We start from the raw sequence: 23,247 nt of genomic DNA on the forward strand, positions 1-23,247 counted from the left end.
GGAAGATAAAAATTGAAATAATTATTACAAACCTCTGGGATCTCCAAGAATACCCATAGGTTGGGGTGAAAGATCAAAGTTGAAGGATCGCAGAGCGAATGCAAGGGCAGGAACTTTGTTTTCTGCCATCAATTGTGCCATGGTGTCATAAAAAGTCCTGTGCCATATCTGTGTAACAAAGTAAATTTTTTGTCTAAATTTATATTATTAGAGTAAGTAAAATTAATATTTTAATTTGAAATAATTTGAATAAGAATCCTAAACTTCCAAATTTATAGTAGAACCATTACTTACACCATAATGCTTGATTAACTCTGCCTTATTTTCCGCAGTGTATGGCATATGACTTTTATGCAATTCTTTCTTAGCGCTATTCCATGCTTCCATATCACCCATTGCTTCGATACACTTGCCAATACCTTGCATAATACTGATAGCAGTATGTACAAAACGACAGCTTTCCTGAAACAAGATATTTACGATGAATGAAAATTGCTCATTAATTATGCAAAAAAATTAAACAATATTTCAGCAAATTTGTATTGCCAGAATCAAGTTATTAAGTGGATCTGGATTAATAATGAGAAAATCATATAACGTTTTAGACGAGTCTTTTATTGGCCACTACATAAAATAAGGATAAAAAATAATTTTTGAGTCAATGAATATTTGATATTGAGCATTTTATATGAACAGCACTGTAAGGTTCAAGCAACCGCATGTTAGTTACAGCTTCTTCCACCATCAAATCCATGCATCTGAAACAAACAACTGGCCACCTATTCCCATACCAAACAAGGACTAGTTATTGCATGAGAGGCCGTGGTTCGCCCTATGATTAACCGTCTTATCGGCTTTCCTCTTACCCAGGATAAATATGTGAAATCCTATAAATCTTCAATAATTTTTGTTTACCTCAAGTAACGGTTTCATAACAGATTCCTCATCTCCATATACAAAGTTGACAGAAGAACAAATGTTGAGACTGTATCCCAATGGAGTATCGAAGTAAAATCTCAAAACATGGCGACCAGGAGGTAAAGTGAGACATGCAGCACGAGTACCTGAAACAGTTTTGGTTAATGCTTGTTCATATGACTCTGAATAAAGCTTTGCATGAGAAGTAACTAAGGAATAAGAAGTTTCTAAGGTTTGAAAGGAACAGGACATTAATGATTTGCTTTAAAATTACCCTAGTCAGCAGGCATATCAAATTTCTATACCTGTTGTCCTTATTCTGAGTATAGGTTGTCCGACTACTAAACTTTTCCATGAATATGGTTCAGCAACCAACAGTCCAGTTGGAACAGGTGTAGTACTGGTTTCTTTGACACTTGCAACTGACCCCAAAATCAAAACAAAATATAGTTATTTTGAGGGTATTTAACACCCTATAACAAAAATTTAGACAAGAAACTAGCAAGGTATAAGACTACCAAATTTTAATTTTTGTTCATCATGAATTTATCATATCAGAATCAGAGATTCTGTAAATGGTCTAGGCCAGGTATTCTCAAGTTGGGTGATATCACCCTCCATGGGGCAACAGACATCAATGAAGGGGAGAAAAAAATGGAGTAGCAATTGTGTATTCTAGAACAGTCAGATTTATCACAAAACTTGGTTTGGAAGGGGACACTCAGGGAGTGATTATAATGTATAAAGTACTGTGAGGGGGCGAGGGTACAAAAAAGTTTGAGAACCGCTGGTCTAAAAGTTTCCTGTTATGCCTATGTAGTTTGTCCAATGCACTTAACGATACTAAACCAATGAAAAATTCATATTCATAAATCATGATAGATTCTATTTGATAGATATGGTGCTTTATTTATATAACTAACTAACAAACAGTTTTCAATGTCTCAAAAATGATGAGACCACACCTTCAGACACCCCTGTAATAGATTGATTATCCGACATCTTTTTATCTCTTTCACTTTCGCTTCCGCTCCATCTTGGCAATACAGAGAACGATACAACCAGTTCAGTAGTAGAAACATTGTCAACAAACAGAAAACTTGGTGCTCGTTCTTCCTGTATTGAAGGATTTCAAAATAATGAATACAAATATGACATGGATTTGCTTGCTTAAAATGTTGATTATCAACAATTCTAATCAAACGTTTTTGCCAGTGCAGGGTCAAGTGTTAAGAAACGCTCATCAACAATGTGTGATGTGATAGAAGACAAGGCTCGATCGTTGTGATATAATATTTCGTTAACGAAAGTGAAATATTTCATAATTTTATTATCAATATAATATTACCAAGTATTTTGGTGTTATGATTGATAAAAGGGAAACTTGAAAATTTCAACACAAAAAATAACATGATTTTTGTTAATAAGTACATCCGGTATAAAGCCAGATGCATCAGACGCAGGAAACACATTACTTTTTAAGACCACAAAGTCTGAGACTAAATATGTTCAACCTATTTTTATATGTCTATGTTCGTTGTCGCCCATAGATTCCATTTCAGAACAAGTTCCATTTCATAATATGAATAATATGTTGGCTACCTCTTTCTGATAAGCCGATCCTTTCAAATTAGTGTTTGATCCAGCCTGTGTAGCATTAGCTGATCCCTTTTTGCTTGAAGTTCCACCACTAGGGGCTCCTGTGATCATTGAATGTTTGATTTCAGTCGTCAAACGATTGCAAGTGTAAGTTGCAGGCTTGTGAAAAATGACAAGCGTTCTAAAAATAGCATTTAAAGTTAATTAAAATTGGATGGAAATCATTTGAGATTCGCAAAATATGAAAAAACTTACTGAAAACTCATGCAGAAATCTTCAAAGTCCATCCACATTGTCTTGTTAATAGATTCAGTGCTGGTAACATCAGTCTAAACAAAATTTTAAAATTCATCTCAATATGTTTCCATTCAAAACCAAAAATCTAATCTTCCTTTTTTTGCAAAACCAAATTACGGTATTGTATATTTTTTTTGGTGTTTAAGAAAATCCGCTAAAACAATACCAACACATCTTGCCAGTTAATAATTCTTAGTTGCTAAGATGAAACGATAAATGCACAATATTATCAAAAAGTTGGTTGAGGTAGTCCATTTTCAAGCATAAAAGTGTTCGTTATAAGTCCAACTCTAAAAGACCTTAGTATCTTTAATTTCTTCCAAGTGAAGATCATTAATTGCGGAATCCCTTCCATCTTGCTGACTTGTCTCTTGTGCTGCAGCTTGACTCCTTAAACTTTCTCTTTCATGATCAGCATCTTTAAACAATACAACATAATAATTCATTTCCAACTCATAAATAGATACAACCAAAATAAACTTTAAATTGGCTTAGTAACATACTGGCCCTAACAAATTTACAAATTGGTTACAAATTGGACAGACTTGATAGGGTAGGAGTTAAATATTTAGTCAGCGGAGGGAAAAGACAATAAGACGACTTAATCATACGACGAACCAGGGATTAGTGCATAGACTTGGTGGTGATGGAGGCCGTAATCGACTAGCAGTTACGTGAACCACCCTACGGTGGCGAGGAGTCCAGCAAAACTCTCGCACACAATCCCCCATGGCTTTTTGTCCATTACCTCACACAAGAAATGATAAATTTCATAGGCTGAGGTGAACTGCTAAATTCGGGCTTTACACACTAATTAACTAAATACAAACAATAATGAGGTTCAAGTTTTAAATTTACATAATTTGAGAAATTTTAACAATATTATAAAAACCTCTAGCACTACTGATATGACTTTGTACAGAAGGACTTGCACGTCCTGCTGAATCTCGACGATCTTTGTGACGAGATGACAAATCCCGTTTTGTTGAAGCTCTTCTTTTTGAAGATACATGTTGAGCACGAAAAACACCATCTTCTTTAGGTCTAAAATATAGGAAACTGCTAAATAGATTCAAATATCAGACACAATGTGTGAAAGCACATATATTGAAATATGAATAGGGACTGTCGTAAGAAGTGCTGTGATATTAGAATATGCAAATGTATTAAATATATTATAAATTCAGTACACTCATTAATCAGAGCTGAAACTTTGACAGGTGGTTTCGCAAATGGAAACAAATGGTATGGGGATTGAGTGTGTTATCAACTTTCGTTTTCGCTCAGAATAAATATTTGATAAGAAATAGAAATTTAGTTTCATACACTGTTCCTAAATGTGGTAGAATGAATGAGATAATGTTATTGAGTTATAAAATAAATGGTCAGCTTTTTTCAAGTGTTTTTTTTCAAGTGTTGAAACGATGGGACAACAAAATTTGGAAATCATACAAAAGTTTGAGATTGAGTAGGACTGTGTTATATCAAACTTTCAGAACCTGTTCCTACTAAAAGGTTTTCAGTCGTCAGTCTCAGCAGTGCCGAAGCTCTTGGCACTCTAGTGATCACCCATAATTTGGTTTCTTATAAAAATGGCCAAACTATATTCTAGCTAGTCATGATATGCTACATGATAGACTTACACTCATGAATTCGACTGAAACAAGCAAGTTTAAAACTTCCTTTTAATACATACGGTTCAGGTTTATCCTCCACATCCTCATCAATTCCTTTCAATGTGGCCCCAGTCGAAGGTCGAGAACCTTTTGGTCCCAGAGGGGAAGTACGAGACTTGACAAAGTTTGGATCAAGAGGTAATGGATTGAGACGATGATTCACAAATGCTGATGTTATTTCCAACCATTGATCAGGTTTTGGTGGTTCTGGCTCCGCTGAGTAAAGAAAACGAATGAAATTTCAAAATTTCAGAAATTTATAAAGTTGTTCAAGTATTCTGTGAAATAACTAAATAATAATAACTAATAGTGGGGAAAGGAAAGTCGATAAGACTGCACATTGCCCAATATTTCAATATGTACGATATATATCTTGTCCGGTTATCAGTTCATGTCGGGTATGGGATTAGTTAGTCAGCTATTTGTTTCATATGCATGGACTTGATGGTGGAGAAAGCTGTAACCGACCACCAGTTACATGAACCACCTTACGACGGCGATGAGACCAGCAATCCTCTTGCACATTTTTATCCCAAAGGAATTCGAACATGCGAACCCATGCAGGGTAATCAGAGGTGCGGTGGTGAGCATATACCTAACACTTGGCACAATGTGCCACATTGCATTCTGGCTGAAACCGCTATGCAAATAAATACAAAATCAGTTTTTGAGGATTTATATTTGTGACACTTACGAATTGGTTCATCAGACGGAGTCATCTTTTTCTTCTTTGGTCTGATTAATTTCCATCTTGGTATCACAGGCGGAGGTGGAGGTGGTTTGAGAGGAATATCTCGAGTTTTGGTCAACAAAACAGGATGGGGATGTAAATTAGAAAGTCCGACTTTACGAAGTTTTTCACTAGCATCAGCCTAAGACAAATTGGAATGTTCCAGTAAAGAGTACAATTCATGTAGTAGATAGCTGCAAACTAGGATTTTAATGTTTAACCCAGGAGAGAGAACGAGCGCCAAGATGGCCTAAAACGACGTACCATGACCTATGATCCATTTACCAGTCAAAAAGTCAAAATCGACCAGCGGATACGTGAACCACCCTATGTCAGTGAAGAGTCCAGCTTTCTTCCAAAGAATTCCAACCTGTGAATCCACACAGGGTAATCAGACGTATGATGGCAAGAGTTTTAATAATGCTTAGCACAATGCGCCAACTAGATAGCAGAGGTCATTTAAAATTGATTCAAATATCGCTTTTCTGGTGCATAATATTACAGATACAAATACCGTATACTAAATCTAATGAATATTCCCATGAACATACCATTTCCTTCAGAACAGAAACTCTGGCTGGTGATTCCTCAGGTTGACTGAATGTTGCGAAAACAACTGTTTCTGGACGTTTATCAATTTGGTTGACTGATTCTTGTTCAACTGCAGATTCTAGACAAGCACACGAGTAACAGGTTTACTAACACTACTATGTAGTAATCATTTTAAAAAATGGTTCTTATCTATATCGCATCGCAAGACCACATTTTAAATGTTACTTTGGTATTGTCACCTTTCTGAACTGTTTTTTTCTATTTTAGTTTCTGAATATATAAACAGCAGTTAGTTGGAAATTGCTTAAATTATAATAAATTAGTTAGTACACCAGGCTATAAGTTAAAACCAGTACCAGTACTGGTACGCAATAAAAAATAAAGCACTACAATATCTATACCCTGGGCTTACAACGTGCGCAATATATTTTTAGGAGAAAGAAAGGTTTTAAAGTTTGCCTAAATAAATACAGTAAAATATGGTAATTGATGACTATTTCTAAAAAATTCCTTCACATCAATAACCTCAAATAATTATTAAATCAGATTACTAAACCTATTGAAATGTAGTCACAAACAGCGAATGGAAAAACTAAATCATCTACTATTTCAATCATATTATTTTGAATGTAGGATTTGCTATACTCTAATTTGAGCTGTGATCAAAAGTGAAATTCCACTGACATTTTGTTTTGAACTTAATTGCAAGTAACATTACAAGATAGACATTGATGACTTGGTACTTATAAATACCCCTACATAAAAATTTGCCTCATTTTAACTAACAAGCGTAATAAAATAGGTTAGTTAGTGTTTTTTCAGAGTTGGGGATGGTTCCAATCTCTGATCTAATAGGTAGGCCTACAGGCTTTCCGCTCAAGCAAGCATTATGTGTGTTATTGAAGGTGCATTTGTGAAAAAAAATAGATTAAAGGTGGAAACTTGAGCATTATTTGAACACAAAAAACACACAAATAGTATGATTAGTAACTGAACACATATCTATCGAAGACCAAGTCGAAAGTTGGGACAACCTTGATGAGTAGATTTATCCACCACTTGGTTTTCATTTTAATCCATCTACTTGGTTTTCATTTTAATTTTCTGCTGTTTTTAACATTATTTATCTTTACATATTATATATGATCAATCAGTCATAATATCCCATCATGATAATTTCAGAAAAATACAATTCCTTTTTTTTTATATAGTTTTATATCAAAATGTTTGATAATTTAATAATTTGGAATAAATCATATCGATCTAAATAATTTAGAAAGAAACTTTTAGAAAATGTATGTGAAGTGAAAAATTTAACCCGATCACTATATTAAAAAATAAGGAATTTGGAGCATTTGAAATCTGGACTATTTTGAATTTCTTAACATTTATATAAAAAATTCTCATTCTTATTTTTCTGAAGAATTTTAACGCCTTTGCTAAAAATTTTCTTATCAAAAACAACACACAAACTTCAAATAGTATATATTTTTTGGTGTGGAATGAATAAACTTTCATGTGTTATATTAAGTGGTTAGTATTAAAAGCCTGTGTTATTTCGCAACAGCATAGCAAGCCACACTGACTCACTGTCTGCCACTGAACGAGCTGAAACTGGTCGAGCTGAATGTGGAGTTGACTTACTTTTTTCTCGATCATCCTTTTTCTTGCCATCTTTACCTGAAATTGATGAAGATAGCATTTAACCCTTTCCATGCGATTTTTATTTTTTATTAAATAATCGTATTTGCTACGCCGACTCTATGCATTTGTACCCCCACAACTAATCGATCGACTAACGAAAAAGTAATGATCCTCTGCTGCCCACTGACGGCTCGTTGAAAAGCTTATTTAAAGAGCTTGCAATTGGCGATTAAGAAAAATTTTTTTTTTCAAAGGGGTGGTCTGAGTCACAAACCGGATAGAAAAAAAGCATTTTTTTTTCTTAGGTGTTGAAACTTCAAACCGTGATAAAAAATAGAAATATTCGCTAAATCCTTTACTGTTACCGCTTCTTGGTTGGCAAACAATAGCATAATATTGCTGTAGCAATTTCGTTATCTAACTCAAAATACTTTGGTAAATGGAAGGGATAATATGTCTTCTATTACCACCCAAAAAACACCGAAATTTGCATAAATTTCAAAAACACTCCCTCGTTCCGCCGCAAATAAAATTCCCATGGTAAACGAAAGCGAGATTTACCGTCGCCTATGTTAATCTCGAAGAAGACTTCTTATCAATAAACTAAAACCCGGGGCGACCGATTGCTAAATAAAACAGTGGAGTACATCAACGTTCCCGCCGCAATCTAGCGAGTTTTGGCGTGGGTACGTATACGTGCCCACCGCACGAAAAGGGTTAAGAATAAGATAGGATTTACATATTTATCTCGGGGGAGAAAGGGAAGCCGATAAAATGGCTCAATTATATGGTTAATCACGGCCTCTCATCCGGTTACCAATCCATGTTGAATATGGGATAAGTTAGCCAGTTATTTTTTTTAAGCATGGACTTGATGGTGGAGAAAGCCGTAACCAACCAGTGGTTACGTGAACTGCCCTACGGCGGCGAGGGGAATCCAGCAATCTTCCCGCACATTATTTTCACCACAGGGTTCGTTATCAGAGAAAGTAATCGGAGAAAAAATAGATAGTCTATGTGCATAATTTTTTATAAAATTGAACATAAAATTATCAGGAACCCACTAAAAATACCAACCACCCAACACACTTGAAAAAGTTGTTCAAATATAACATTTCCAATCAGACACTACATATACCAATAGCATACCATACCCTATCATCATTATGGTAGTACATACCTTTCCCTCCTTTATGAGCACTTCCCACACTTGCATCTGGCTTAACCACTCCGGACTCCAATCTATCTTTCTTTGAGGTAACTGGTGCAATTGGGATTTCAGATTCAGTAATTCTAAACATATTGAGTTTAGTTAATGTAACACGAGGTTAAATTATTATAACCAAAAAGTAACAGTCTTTTCTAGTTTTTGAATGCTGGAAATTTTTCCCAAAATCCTCTTCTATCATGAAAATAGTGAAACTGTAACTTCTTATCCATGGCTTTTGTTTAAAGTGGAAGGAGTGGAATTGAGTCCAAAAAAAGAGTTTAAAACAAATCTGCTAGTATGTTGCAGCATTGGCAATAATTGGTATAGTACCAGAAGCTATGTAGTCTACTTATTTATGCAATTGTGCAAATACTCGTGTTGAGCCTATTTTAGAGTGTTTTAAAAACTTACGTACCATTCATAAAAACTCAATAAATTCCTGTCAAATTATTAGGCTTACTCTGGATTCCATAAAGCAAACTTTTCTGGAGAAAGGTATAAAAAAGTATAAGATAACACTTAAGACTGAAATTCGACATATTTATATAAAGCACTACAAACAGAATTTTCTGACTGTATTGAAATCTAATCTTATTTAAATGTTAATTGTATAATTAGAATTATTGGCATCTAGAAAATATCATAAATGCAAAAAATCACATACATCGCATTTTTGTAATCAAATAACAGAATAATTCATCCAAACTTACATCTCCTTTGGTTTTTCCACAGGTCTCTGCCACTCTGGTAGAATATCTTTCAATAAAGTCCAAACTTTTTGCAAATGACCATACCTGTTACAAAACATGAAGTTTCAAAAAACAAGCTCAAAAATTATTTTAGTTGACTCAGAAATTAAATTACGGTAGCTCAAATGGATCAAGCATGTGGCACAGATTCTAACCCTAAACTCCAGGCCATTTACAAAACGACTTGAGTTAACAGAAATGATGACTTCAACTGTGGTTTGATGATATTTGAGACATATTTTGATAACAGGAGCTGTTGCATTCTAACTACCTCTCCAGTGTTTATAAAACACAGCCCTGATTTAGCAACTGCCAATTTTTTTATAGCAAAAGCTTTCGCTACAAATTTTTATGTACCGATTTATCAATGATAATATACCTTGCATCTGGGACGCACAGATAATTGAGAGGCCATGGATGATGGCTAACCTGTTTGTGTTTAGTCTATTTCTTTTTTGGGAATGAAATATCTCATGTCTCATCTCATCTTTAATATCAAATATGAGTACAAAAAAATACTTTTCATCAGCATGTGAGTGTTTTACGAAAAATAAGGCGGATCTTTTTATGAGGCGTACTGTCAATAAATTGCGCAGATTGAATTTTCTTCATACAGAAGCGCCCCGAACTATAGGACCAAACAGGCAATACCAATACTGATTTGAGTGTAGACAATAAAGCATAAAGCACTACCTGATCATACATTAGGCACATAAATAACAAAATCGATTTTCAAGATATAAAGGTTTTAAAGTGCGCCTTAAGTTCCGTAAAATACGGTAATCCTTTATCATATACTCTACACTAATCTTACCACTGGTCTGCAGGTATATCAGGAGTCACAATTTCTGCAGTCTCACAATCACCTTCACATCTATTCGATCTATCGCTAGTTAATTGCTTCAAAAGTTGACGCTTATGTATAACATATTGAGTAACAAGTCCTCTGTTATATAACAAAAAGCTTTTAAACTTTATGCTCACACTCTGCTCCTAATGAATTCACCTACTCACTCATACATTTTCTCATTTCATATAGGGTTACCCCAAAACGAAATCCAGGTCATTTAGATCACATGGGTTTGATGGGTCAAAAAGTTATACTTCTGAACTTTCTGCTATATAAATATTCTCACTTCATAAAGGGTGACCCCAAAAAAAACGGAATCCAAGTCATTTGGAACATATTCTATTGATTCCGTTTTTTGGAGTCACCCAGTATCTCTATGATTATTTTTTTTCTTACAGTTTTCTATCTCTCTATACCTATCCCTTAATAACTACTGTAACTGCTCTAATCCTACATACTAAAAAATATATAAAATATATATGTACGTGCAATTGAGTCCAATTAGGACAGATAACTTACTTAAGAGGAATGGTCTCAGGAAGCCATCCTGTCAAACACTGGATAACGAAAAAATCTCCAAATTCACATCCAGCCTCATTATTGGTGTAACTGCAATTGAAAGTATGTTTTATCAATTCAAGAGAGAGAAAGAAATGTCAGGTTTGTCCTCATTGTTGTTGTTTTTTCAAAATAACATCTTTAACGGGGGTGCACAAGTCAAATTTGGATATATGCCAAAATTTTCAAAATAATCATGCCGCACAACGTTGGAATAATTACTGATATTGTAAACGAACTTCCGTAAAAGATATAACTACAAACTTCAGTAAAACATACAAGCTGGGCATGTATGAATTAACTTGCAGATGTAAAAAACCTAACCTAATTTAAACTGAAATTTCATAAAAGTTATGTTAAAATATAGGATTACACAGTAAAGTAGTAAAGTAATATATAAAGATTTTACATAGTATGGTAGTTCTTTTGTTTTTAAAATGCCTTTTAACATGAATTCTGGTCTGACTATTAACTATAAAACAAACTTGAGTAAAAGTGCTGTAACTCTTTACCTAGCTCGGGGTTCAAAATTTAAGCTGATTTAAATTCTTTGGTCGAGCATGTAAGGAAAGTTATTAATATCTTGAAAGAATATTCAAAAAAACCATACTTACTCAATCGCAGCCACTTTTATCAAAGCCTTTGCCAACAACATTGGCCATAATTTATAATCTTCTTGCAAAGCAGGAAACAATAATCTGCCTTCTGAATCAAACGGCATGTAGTCATCAATAGTTATTTTGCGCCAACATCCCTGGATAGAATTGACAAAATAATTTTATAACCGAACTCTATGCAATATGAAACATGACTCCCGCTTCTGACTCCGATTTCAGAGAAATATTCACTTTGTCTCAAACTAAAAAAAAAAAAATTTTTTTGTCTACTTCGAATGCTTCGTCAACCCAAACCTTTTTTAATTTGTTGAAGCAGGCCATGCTGAACCTGAAATATTACGCTCCCCTCAAAAAGTATTTCCATTCATAACATATCAGTGGTATTTTTCTATAACAGGTATGTGCAACAGGCAGCCCGTGGGCCACAACCCGGCCCGACAAGCCTTTTGGTGTGCCCTTGTCAATACTCAGATTTTTCCCTATTAAGCATGAGAATCGAATCCGACAGTTTATGTTTGGAAAGTCGCTCAAGTCTGTAAAAATACATAATATTATTTTGCTCTTGACGCTGCGTAAAATCTTTATGCCGGTGCATTTATTACCACAAGGCTAAGCAATAGCCGCATTCTCTTGTCTTTCCCACATGGAAAAACTAATTTTTTTGTATGGACCCGCTAGATTTAAGGAAGTTGGTTATAATATAACCATATTATAGCCCACCGACAAAAAATGTTGCACACCCTTGTTTTATAGCTTTAATTAGAGAGAATTCATAAAAGTGCTTTCGCTTTACATTCTACAATCTAATTAAATGAAATATCCTACCATCCAATATAGCTTGACAACATATTTTCCATATGGATTATATTGCGGAATATTGGGTCCTTTAGCTAGTTTGGTCATTGCATAAATATGTTCCCATGGTCTCCAGAAATTGTCTTCACCGGGTTCAGGAGTAGCACTGAATGAATGAATTATAAATATGAAATAACAATTTTGTGACATTTCTGGAATATGACTTTCTGAATCATCGATAAATACCAGTATTATGCATATATCTTGATATACATAATAGGAAATATACAGTATGCAAAATGATTACAAGAATCAAAATTTACACTGCAATGAGCTGATATGATGATTTTGAGAAACCAAAAACTAGACACAATTGGTGAGAACAATTTCAACAACCAACAATCGTCTCGCATATATACATCACCCCCAAGATTCAAACCTGCGAACCCACGCAGAATAATCAGAAGTGTGATAGCAAGCATGTTACGAACGCTTAGCACAATGCGCAAAATGCCATCGTATCATATTGATCAACTTTGGAAATTTAAAATTTACAGCAACTGATTTTGTGTTTTATTGTGTAATCTCAGATACTGGTATTTATGTAAAATGGTTTATAAATCAAATTCTTCTTAATTTTACCTATTTCTTGCAGAAAGAGATGTTGTGGATCTGGTCTTACTTGCAGATATATTCCATAACGAAGTAATCTGACCAATAATGCATCTCATCAACTGAAAATCAAATTTCATTGATTTATGGGAAAAATTCAAATTGCCAAAACGACTATAGGTTAAATGTTGCAAACATAAATTTGCTTCAGATTTGCATACGAAAGCGTATCATAGTTTTGTCGAATGAAGTATGTATTCTAATAATAAATATCATCTGGAAGCACAAGCTTAATTTAGTAGTATTGGTATTAAATTTATCAAAATGTTGTGATCACAAAAATTGTGATCTGAATTCACAGAGTAATGATGAAAACAGAGAGTCACATATAGCAACCTATTACAAAGTTTTCAGGTCAAAGTTATTGAGTAAAAAGTTTTTCCAAGTTTCTACTTACATCTAATCCCATAAATGTTTTTAGGTATAAAACTCGTACTATTCATAAAAGCCATAACTATAGCTTTCAAAATAAAAAGTTAGAGATTGGTCATACCTCACTGTGACATAGATGCTCATTTGGTCTCAATAAATCAAAGTCACCTTCATTGTCATCTAAAATAACAGGTGTCTTTCCTTCGAGAAAGTCCTGGAAAAAATCAAGTTTTATGTGTTAAAAACAGTAATTTCTCAACTACCAATCAAATGTTCAAAATATAAAATGATTGATCAGTATTTTATCCCAGTATCGAAGATGTAATATATATATATACCACAGGTCTTTTCCATTCGTGAACTTTTATAGATGATGGTAATTCTAGTTTTCCTTCAGGATCTTCAAATGATGACAAACTTGGACTTTTGCCTTTCTCCTTACCTTTTGAAGCTGATTCCTATTAGAGCAATGAATAACAGAAATTAGGCAATAGAATTTTAATGTACGGTATGTCCAAATAAAGTAAAAATAATAAGACAATTCAATTTGAATAGCATAATAACAGCACAATACAAGTATACACATCTCAATTTGTAGAAAAGGTGATGGAGAATTTACTACCTGACCAATGAGAATGCTTGGTAAACAGCCTTTCATTGGCGAAATTTCACAACTAATAATCTTTAGTAAGCTTTAAACTTACCGGTAATGTACCACAAAAAGAATAATCAGCAACATAATGTTAAAATTACCCAACAGAAGAAAAGCGACAAAAAGAAATATAATTTTAAATTTAAAAAGTTTTCGACCGACCCATTTTTCTGAAGCAATGTCATTTTCTGTAAATTCCGGCCATATTGGAAAAGTTTTTGGTCTTCCTCGACTGTCTACAGATGCTACGCTGCCAACTAGTGACGCAGCTCTGAAAACAAAAAAAGTTGTCAGTCAATAAGGTGTAGTGCGTTTTTCTACTATATATTTCAACTACAAAAATAGAAAAAGAATTTTTGTTTATTTCAAAAAATCCATACTAATGGGTTAATAGACGAAGTTCATTTATCTTGTAACTTCAACAAATTTTAAACAAAGACATAAAACAATGGTTAGTTTACTACCTATTTAGTATATCAAGTGCATGTTCAACATACTAATTTATTAGAAAAACAGAACAATTTTTCAACAAAAATGGAATATAAGACAATAATCCCAACGCCATTCACTTTAGCATGATTTAGTAGTTGTTATCACTATTATATTATAAACGTTTTTTCAATTGCTCCTAAATAAAACACATAGTTCGTGTCTATATCATTTTCAAATCTCATAAACTTGATTCTAGTTAGAATCCCCATTATATTATGACTCTCAAAGTTAAGAACTACAAACTGAAAGTTCTTGATATATAAACCACCAATATCGAAGACTACATTGAAATGGGAAGATTCCAATCCTCCCAAAACCTGTAGCTTCCTATAGAGCAGTGATTCCCAACCTTTTATGACTCATGCCCTCACTCGGAGGCTTTTAGCACTTAATCTGATGGTATTTATAGTCTTATTTTGATTGATAGATTCCAAATCCTATTATATTCAAACAATTCATTCTCAAAAAAATAAAAACACCCTGTAAAATAACCTTATCAAGCAATGAACCTGGGAAGAGCGGATAGTTTTCTTGTTAAGGAAAATGGAAATCAGTTTTGCGTCAAGCACCCTCCAACTGCTCTGTGGCCCCCTTGAGAGGACACTGGTCCCCAGTTGGGTACCGCTGCTATAGAGCTTTGTATGGGTGCAAAATAAAAAAAGCTTAAAAAAAATGATGCATGGACACTTCCTTAAAACAAGAATCTTGCTAATTAGTAGAGGTGCACAAGAGTACAATAGGACCTTCAAATCGCAACATAGTAGTACTATTCTGGTTCGAAAATATATAGGTCCTGATGCTCTTTTATGAAAATAAAATTCATAGAGTCAATTACCTTTGTGCTCGTCCCTCAAGAATACCAGGATACAAACTTTTTCTATGATTGGGTCGAAACTTTGCCGAATCAATCAATGATCTTGGCATAACAGGTAAAGACAATCTACCACCTTTTTGAGATTTTGGAGTTGGTGGTAGGGGATCTTGAAAGCTAACCGATTTCATAGCAAATTTTTGTTTTTTACTAAAGAGTTTCTATTGAAAGTAGTATTTAGAGACTAGTATTTAGAGATTTTAATAAGACTGACGATGCTCAAAAAAGCATATAAGAATTCAAAATTTATGATATCCAATAATTTGTTGAGATACAGACTGTTTTTCTAATAAAAGATAACATTTTGATTTTGGATTGAAATAGATCATTTAAGAATATAAATGTATGAAATTAATTAAAATTAGCAAGATGCTATTCAGAAAACCAAACACCTCAAATATAGGCGTCCGAGACATGATATTAAACCAATGCGTTTAGCATTTAATGCAGGGGTGTGCAAACTACGCCCACGGGCCAAATGCAGCTCACGAGAAAAAATTGTGCAATCCGCAGAAGAGTGCCAAATTTGTAATGGTGTGCTGCCTGCGGAACGAGTTTTTAATTTAGTTATTTATGTGCGAGTAATTCAAATTCCTTTGCATTGCAAGTACTAGTCCAATAATCATCAATGTCTATAACGTTGAGTGCTTCAGAAGCAAGCTCGTGCGAAGTGAACAGCGCATGTCAAAAGATCGATACCCAAAGTTTTTGTACGTGCAACTACTAGAAAGCCTATATTAAATAAAGATGTGACCCACAGTTTCACCTGGTTATTAGTATGTGTCCCTCCTGTATTATTAAAGGTTGCAAACCACTAATTTAATGCAAAAATCAAGTGATTTTGTTGGCTTGACGCTAACTCTTTTTCTGTTCAACTTTCCATACAGTCATTGAAAGATCATTTTTAGCCTGATCTGATTTTTAAAACTCCTTCTGACAATACTGAGGAGAACAATGCTGTATTATATTGAACCAAAATGTCTGCAAATAAGTCGAAAACTCAAATTCAAAAGTGACCAGCAGAGATAAAATCAGTATCATAACTTCAAAGAGACTTTTTTTCTCCTGCTACTATTATTCAATAGTAAACCTATTGTACCAACTTTGATATTAAAATATGACTATCCAGATCAGCAAACAAAATTGAATGAACGTCAGATTATGATATAATCTTTTAGAAAAACAAATTAAATATCTGGCATGTAATTTGCTGATAGGAATCTGTTTTCTTAACTTTATATCCTGTTCACCTGGTCACAAATCTCACTCTGTGCTATTGAAAAACTAAAAATCCTTAATGAAAATTTCAGTTAGTTGAAAACAAGGTCATCGGTGCTCGTGTTAGATCGTTGTTAAAAAAGTTTATTTACTTGACAAGGGATTTAAGCAATATGATTATTTTTATATTACGGTATGCTTATTTTACATATCATGGATCTTTTCACTAATTTTACTCTGTTTTATAGCATTAGCGGATACATTTTAAACCTTGATAATTAGGTAAATGATTTATGCAAGAAATTCACAACAAATAATCTAGCTCAGGATTGGAAATTCAAATTGATATTTTGCAAAGATGGAATGGACAAAACCTCTGGGATTGAGTTCAAAATTAAATTTAGATCCATAGCAAGATTTTGATCATAAAAATGTGTCAACATGAGAAGAAAACTGGATCATGAGTGTCTGACCAAACTCAGGTAACAGTTACTTACCGGTACCTAAGGGAATACTAAATAATTACCGGTAGGCTACTATTTATTTATAAAACTGCCCCTCAAACTCTGGGAAAATTTAGCGCTATTCAAGTAGCTTATAAGTATACGAATTAAAGCTTAAAAATTTTAATTTTAATAATTTGAAATGTTTTCCGATGATTCACAGCATAAAAGGCAAAATCACCATTCTCCGAAAAAAAAATTTCAAGTATCACATATTGCAAAATTTAATATTGATACTGGAGATTTGTTCATCCAATACTAGGTATATAACTATATGCTAATCTTTGAACCAACAACTACATAAGGATGCAGATATGAAAAGTTAAACATTTCATTCTCTTGCAATTCACTGAATAGATTTCTTTTTTTCTAGCTGAAGCTAAATTGTAAGCATCTCATGACTTATCATGCAACCCAAAACTCTAACACCATATTCTTTGAATCTCTCTATTTTATATACGAAAAGAGACACTTTTCTACTATCCGACAAATTTCTTTAAATGACTTTCCAAATTTCCTTTCAACCTAAAAGATCTATTAGTTGAAAAAACATCTCAAGATCATTGTTCTTGATAAGAAAACTAAACAGCTCGCTTATTCAAAAACGTAAATTGAAAGCAAGTACAAAGCTATATATTTTATTACTATCACAAAATTGAATCAAGATATTTGAACAACAATTTCAACAACTCGAGTTTATAGATATGACGCAAATATTGAATAAAATGCTTACATTTACCATTATCAAAAGCTTTATATCCAGAATAAAAAAGGGTAAAAGCGTACACTCATGTATTGACAAAACCACAAGAAGAATGATACCATCTCCATCAATCATTCGAGACTTTCATTGTGTTCATGTCAAAAAAGTTGTAACTTTCGTCACCAATGGTAAATTAAATAGGGACATCCGTGAGTCATAATATTTTTTTTTTGCAAAAACAAATGATGTTTATAGGCAGTGAATTGCTACATTTCATCACACTGCCATATCCACGATTATTAAATTCATGAACTTGGACACAAAATGATTGCACAAAATAACTTGTTTATGCCATAAATATCTGATTAAACATGTTAGTACTGAGACAATCTGGGACATCATGTAAATTCTGTATTGCAATTAACTTTATTAATTTTATGTTATCTGAATATATATTTCATTTTGCACCATTATTTATTTGCACAAATAGGACATAGGTTATGACGTAAAAAACATGATAAAATAACAGAGAGAAATGATTGAGATGATAATCGGAAATTTTAAAAACATATTTTTTCAAATTTCAAAATTCTATCTAAATTTGTAGAACATACATAAACGAAATTGACTCCCGAAAAAAATTAAACTTGGGTACCTGAACATAGTATGCGATGTTAATTATAAATTTTAAAAGTCAAACAAAAAAAAAACTCAAAATATCACTTAAAAAAGTTCTTAACTTACTCAATATATTTGAAAGTAATGAGATACAAGGAAGAAAATTAATGAAAACTAATGTTGAATCATGTAGCTCAGTGTTTATCGCTGAGTAAGAACAAATTTGGGTTCGGTTTTCAACAAATACATAAAAGCTATTGATTCCGGTTTGAATTTTAACCCTTATTTTTTCTTCAATATCAAACACTAATAATATTTGTTTATGTGGGAGATCTTACGACAAAAAAAAATTTTGCAGCATCTATTTCGGCATGCTTTGAGTAAAACATGTCTTTATTTCAAAAACTTGCGAACAAGGCAGCTCATTAATAATTGTAACTTTGAAGTAATAAATAAATGCTTGCTAGTAAAAATGTTTGAAACCACTTTTGTTTGCAATACATTTGAAAGTATGCCATCAAATGGCAAAGTGTTTTAAAACTGTATATGTTTATTTTTTGAGCAGAACATTCAATGACGTTACCATAGTGTGCTAAAGTTAACTCCCGGATATAAAATGTTAGCACAACATAACAGCTATTTGTTATTTTAGTGTGTCTTTATCTTACACTGATAGCTTATAACATCTTTTTGTACCTTAAGAATATAGAATCAAAAATGAGATATTACTGATCAAATTCTAAATACACATAGTTGATAAATTATCCCCAATTTCGTTATCTAGAAAAAAAATTCTGACCGAAAGATTGCGATCTGAAAAGGGATATTACACTATTGTATAAGACTCTCCTAAATAAAAACAGAAATATTTATCGAGAAATAATTGTATGTTTGACGAATGAAGAATACTTTACTACTTGTGCTATCCGAAATTGGAAGAAAAAGTGCGACCTTGGACAAAACTGACAAAAAATTAGGTCCATTGCAAAAATAAACGTTGCGATTTGATATAGAAAAATATAATGTAAATTGAATAATAATAACCATGTTATAAAGAGATGTTTTAACAGTAGTATGGCTGAATAGAAACTTAAACTAAATCAGAAGCCAAATTGAACCTATTCTTCATGTTCATAACAAAATCATACGTCTATAGCAAACACTAGTAGGAATATCACTAACAAAAGACCAAATCTGACTGCTTGCTAAATAGATTAATTTAGACAATATACATTGCAGATTTGTAGAGTTCAAGAACTTACATCAGTTCTACACATAAAAGTAAAGTATCTTGCTGTACTATCCCATCTATATACGCTATTTGGTCTAGATACAACTCGGATAAAATGTTGTACGGTACCCACATAACATTAAAAACTGTTACACTGCATGCCACTGCGGTCAATGAATTTTTATGGCTCATGATGACCAATATAAACAATCTTTTCATCCCAATTACACATACAATGTGAAGTTAAATTACCAATTAACTTACCTCGAACGAAAACCAGGTAAATCTGGCACCAAAAGAGTAATGAACTGCTGACTTTTTTTCGCTTCCATACTACATTCAATATCACAAACAAATGGTCATTATTTCAAGAAATATTTTTCAAATTGTGATTTTATTCCTTCAACTTTTTTTCATTACAAACAGTGGGATTCAACTGGCCAATGATGAAAAAACTTGATATTGCAATGGCCGTGTTTGAATATTAAATAAATCTCTAATTCAAATTCAATTAAATAGCATCTAACGCTATTAAGAAGTCTCCTTAATGTCTCACATTAAGAAAAATCATTCATGAACACAATACCAAAATCAAATCCTAAACCGCTAAAAACAACAGCAATTATGTTTAAGTACACAAAATTTCAATGAGAATGTCAGTCATCCTCACAGAAAAGACCTCCCCATTATATTATTTGTTATTTCAAGTTCAAATTGAAAAGCCCGATTAAAATAATTAACTCAAGAAAGTGATTCTTATTTGAGAAAGGTAGCCAAGTAACACACAAAATATAAAAGTGTGACCTTAAGCTTTGGTAAAAGTAAAAATAAGAAAGTTGTTTGAGGATAAGTGCTTTTGTTTTTTCTATGGTAATTTCTATCTTGATACAGAGGTGAATGTTAACTTTAGAAATTTTTAATTGTAATTACTTAAAGTAAGGTGTAGAGCGGGGGCCGGCAACCTACGGCCCGAAGTAATATAATCCGACCCGCGACACTTCACTGAATTATACTAACAAAACAGCTGTTTTGACGATTATATTCGTTACGTAACAGAATTTATTGTGAGACAAGTGTAGACTAAATTATATTATAATCTAACAAGTATAAAATTCCCAATTACTCGTTTAGTGAGCCTATAATTTAATTATAATTAGGCAAAACGAAGAAAAGTTGATGCTAAGTGCTAAAGGGTTTAATGGCGCTGAAAATATTCAGATGAAATTTTTTAAGATGCAATGAGGAAATAAATCTATATTCTATTCGAGAGATGTATCACTGCTTGATTATTGTTATAAAAAGTATCATTTGTTCGGTCTTCAACTTTCTAAAAATGTGTGCGGCCCGCCAATGACGTGTCTTCAGGTAATATGAAACAATATGATGCGGCTAATTGTTTTCCCGATAGAAATTTCACTTACAAATGTGTTTACTCAACTTAGGCGTTATTTTCCTTCTATATCATGATTATATAGTATGAATATTGGAGGATATAATAAAATATGAAGCCAAAAATGAAGTTATGAACAGCAATTCAGTCTACTTTTTATATACAGAACAGATATAAGTAAATTAAATATAATGTTTACTTTACAGTTTAAATTTTAAAATTTGTATCAAAAATTGTTTTTATATGCCAAATAAATTATTGGGATGAAACACTATATGCGTAAACAATCCTCTATAAAAGACAGTCAGTCGTAGTATAATGTTAGTATAGTATAATGAGATGGTAAAGTGAAGCAAATAAAAACGGCAACGCTTGTAAACGTATTTTTATAAATAAAAACTTACGCGCTTTGGAATCGTAATTTCACATTTGCTTTCGAACTTCGACGACTTGCAGATGTTGGTGGGGAACCTGACATTATGACCTTGACACTACGCTTATGGAATTGCCAATTTTTTTTATCAATTATATTTATGATGACTCTTTACAATATTCAAGTAAAGGTACTTTGATACTTATCGCTTTCCACCCTATTTTTTTGACAAATTAGTTAAAAAAGAAATTGAGTCCTCAAGAAAATTTCTACATTTTATTTTATCTGACAATGATAACAAGCGAATGTTCAACCGATAAAATATTTTACCAGTTTGACTATCTTACTTAACCATAATCCTATACTCTCAGTGCGTAAACTAAAGTTCTTGAAAAGCTGAGTAAATACTTTACGCCAATACAGCCCTTTGCTAACGAGATCCTTGAAAGTCAATTATGTAGTTAAAGCTAACCTGACAACCTGATAAGAATTGACAGGCATTTGTCAGAGTACACTTCAAAAGAATACGCAGAATGGTAGAAGCCCTATTTTAGCCTATAATTTGCAACTATGCAAAGCGTTAAAGCGAGGTATTTAATCTTATGTGCAAAAATGGTGTTACCAAGTCCTATACAAGTAATATACTAATTGCAGAGATTGAATAAAAACAATTTGAGTAACGGAAAATTTTTCTTTTAGTTGAAAATTCATTTTTGATTAACCTGATGATGACATTCATATTTAAACAAGAAAGAAAATATTGAGACAGTCAGAAAAGGGTTAAATAGTGAAACAACAGAAACAAAAGCTCATGTTTTGGGTCAAAATAAATCTTTTGAAATTGATTTTGAACAAAAGATGGAGGTAACTAATTACGAACAAAAGAACAGCAGTACTATTTTAGCTACTTCAGTTAGGCAGAGTAGTTGAAAAGATTTTGAGCAGAGCATTTACTGCAGGAAACAATAAATAAATTTTCAATATCTTATTACACGTACAAATAGGATTCAGTAGCAAGTTAGCAGAAAAAGCTTTGTGTAGTAAATAAAATAATATAATATATAAAGTTAAGACAAAATAAAGCTTAATATTAGTCATTTTCAACAATAAAAGTTTTAATTATACCAACTACAAATAAATATCCTTGAATACAACTTGAGTAATTTGATTCAATTACCTTAAAATTTCGATAAACAAACAATTTTTCAGAATGAAATATTTATGGTAATGATTGGCCATATATGATACTCAATAATATAATCGTTTTTAAAACTGAATTATCTATATATTTTGTTTGTTATTAACGTAGCCCGCTTAATAAAGAAAACAGTAACAGTTTTCTTTTTTGGATATATTCTTGCAGATTACCAGGTCAAATTTTGTTGTGTTAATGAGCTTATTTTTCACATGTTATTAATTTTTCAGGTATCTATACACACAAATAGCTACAAAAACTGTTGTAAAATATCACCCAAAATTAGTTAAAATTAGTAAGTAATTTTATAATTATCATTACAAAAAGTAAAATCTTTATTTCAATTTGTACATACGTTATCATTGAATTTCAACCACATCAACAAAACAAATTCCACCACATTTTTCCACACAAACTACTCAAACCTTTTCGATTTTCCTTGACTTTCACTCATTCTTCAAAAACATTTATACTGTTGATCAGAATTTTTACATACGAATGAAGAACGTTAATATCTAACTGTACAAATTTTTATTGATGAAAGCTCATTAATTAGAAAACTTTGTTGGAATATTAAAACTACTTTTTCACTATGTTGATTTTTATAACTCGCTTATGTTGAAAAAACCTTCATTTAAATTAAGAATAAAAGTAAATCATGGATAACAAGAACATTACCCCCATCCACACCTATAAAAAAATATACAAATTACAAATTTTTAAGTTAAATTCCTTATATTTGGAATTATCTTCTGAAGTGGA

General features: G+C 32.5%; 1 protein-coding gene across 12 annotated transcripts in view; it reads right to left on the reverse strand.

Moving 5' to 3' along the window:
* The window catches only part of LOC120329227 (androglobin-like), a 52,668-nt gene that overhangs the window by 20,699 nt on the left and 8,722 nt on the right, over nt 1-23,247 (reverse strand). For 6 of the 12 annotated variants that reach the window (XM_039395775.2, XM_078118298.1, XM_039395774.2 and 3 more), the window contains 23 exons: nt 14,054-14,162; nt 13,578-13,697; nt 13,361-13,453; nt 12,838-12,929; nt 12,226-12,361; nt 11,398-11,537; nt 10,745-10,834; nt 10,190-10,321; nt 9,337-9,420; nt 8,597-8,709; nt 7,363-7,452; nt 5,772-5,890; nt 5,185-5,362; nt 4,511-4,706; nt 3,707-3,858; nt 3,114-3,232; nt 2,773-2,846; nt 2,521-2,698; nt 1,884-2,034; nt 1,224-1,340; nt 916-1,064; nt 295-462; nt 33-168 (listed from right to left, as the gene is read on the reverse strand). In XM_039395775.2, the coding sequence (XP_039251709.2) occupies nt 33-168; nt 295-462; nt 916-1,064; nt 1,224-1,340; nt 1,884-2,034; nt 2,521-2,698; nt 2,773-2,846; nt 3,114-3,232; nt 3,707-3,858; nt 4,511-4,706; nt 5,185-5,362; nt 5,772-5,890; nt 7,363-7,452; nt 8,597-8,709; nt 9,337-9,420; nt 10,190-10,321; nt 10,745-10,834; nt 11,398-11,537; nt 12,226-12,361; nt 12,838-12,929; nt 13,361-13,453; nt 13,578-13,697; nt 14,054-14,162 (2,936 nt within the window). Of the gene's footprint in view, nt 1-32; nt 169-294; nt 463-915; nt 1,065-1,223; nt 1,341-1,883; nt 2,035-2,520; nt 2,699-2,772; nt 2,847-3,113; nt 3,233-3,706; nt 3,859-4,510; nt 4,707-5,184; nt 5,363-5,771; nt 5,891-7,362; nt 7,453-8,596; nt 8,710-9,336; nt 9,421-10,189; nt 10,322-10,744; nt 10,835-11,397; nt 11,538-12,225; nt 12,362-12,837; nt 12,930-13,360; nt 13,454-13,577; nt 13,698-14,053; nt 14,163-15,218; nt 15,417-19,791; nt 20,074-21,321; nt 21,611-22,910; nt 23,064-23,247 lie in introns of those variants that run through there. The other 6 variants (XM_078118305.1, XM_078118303.1, XM_078118304.1 and 3 more) reach the window with 6 other exon arrangements.

This window comes from Styela clava, chromosome 12, assembly GCF_964204865.1.
Source record: "Styela clava chromosome 12, kaStyClav1.hap1.2, whole genome shotgun sequence".
Classification (NCBI taxonomy): Eukaryota; Metazoa; Chordata; class Ascidiacea; order Stolidobranchia; family Styelidae; genus Styela; species Styela clava.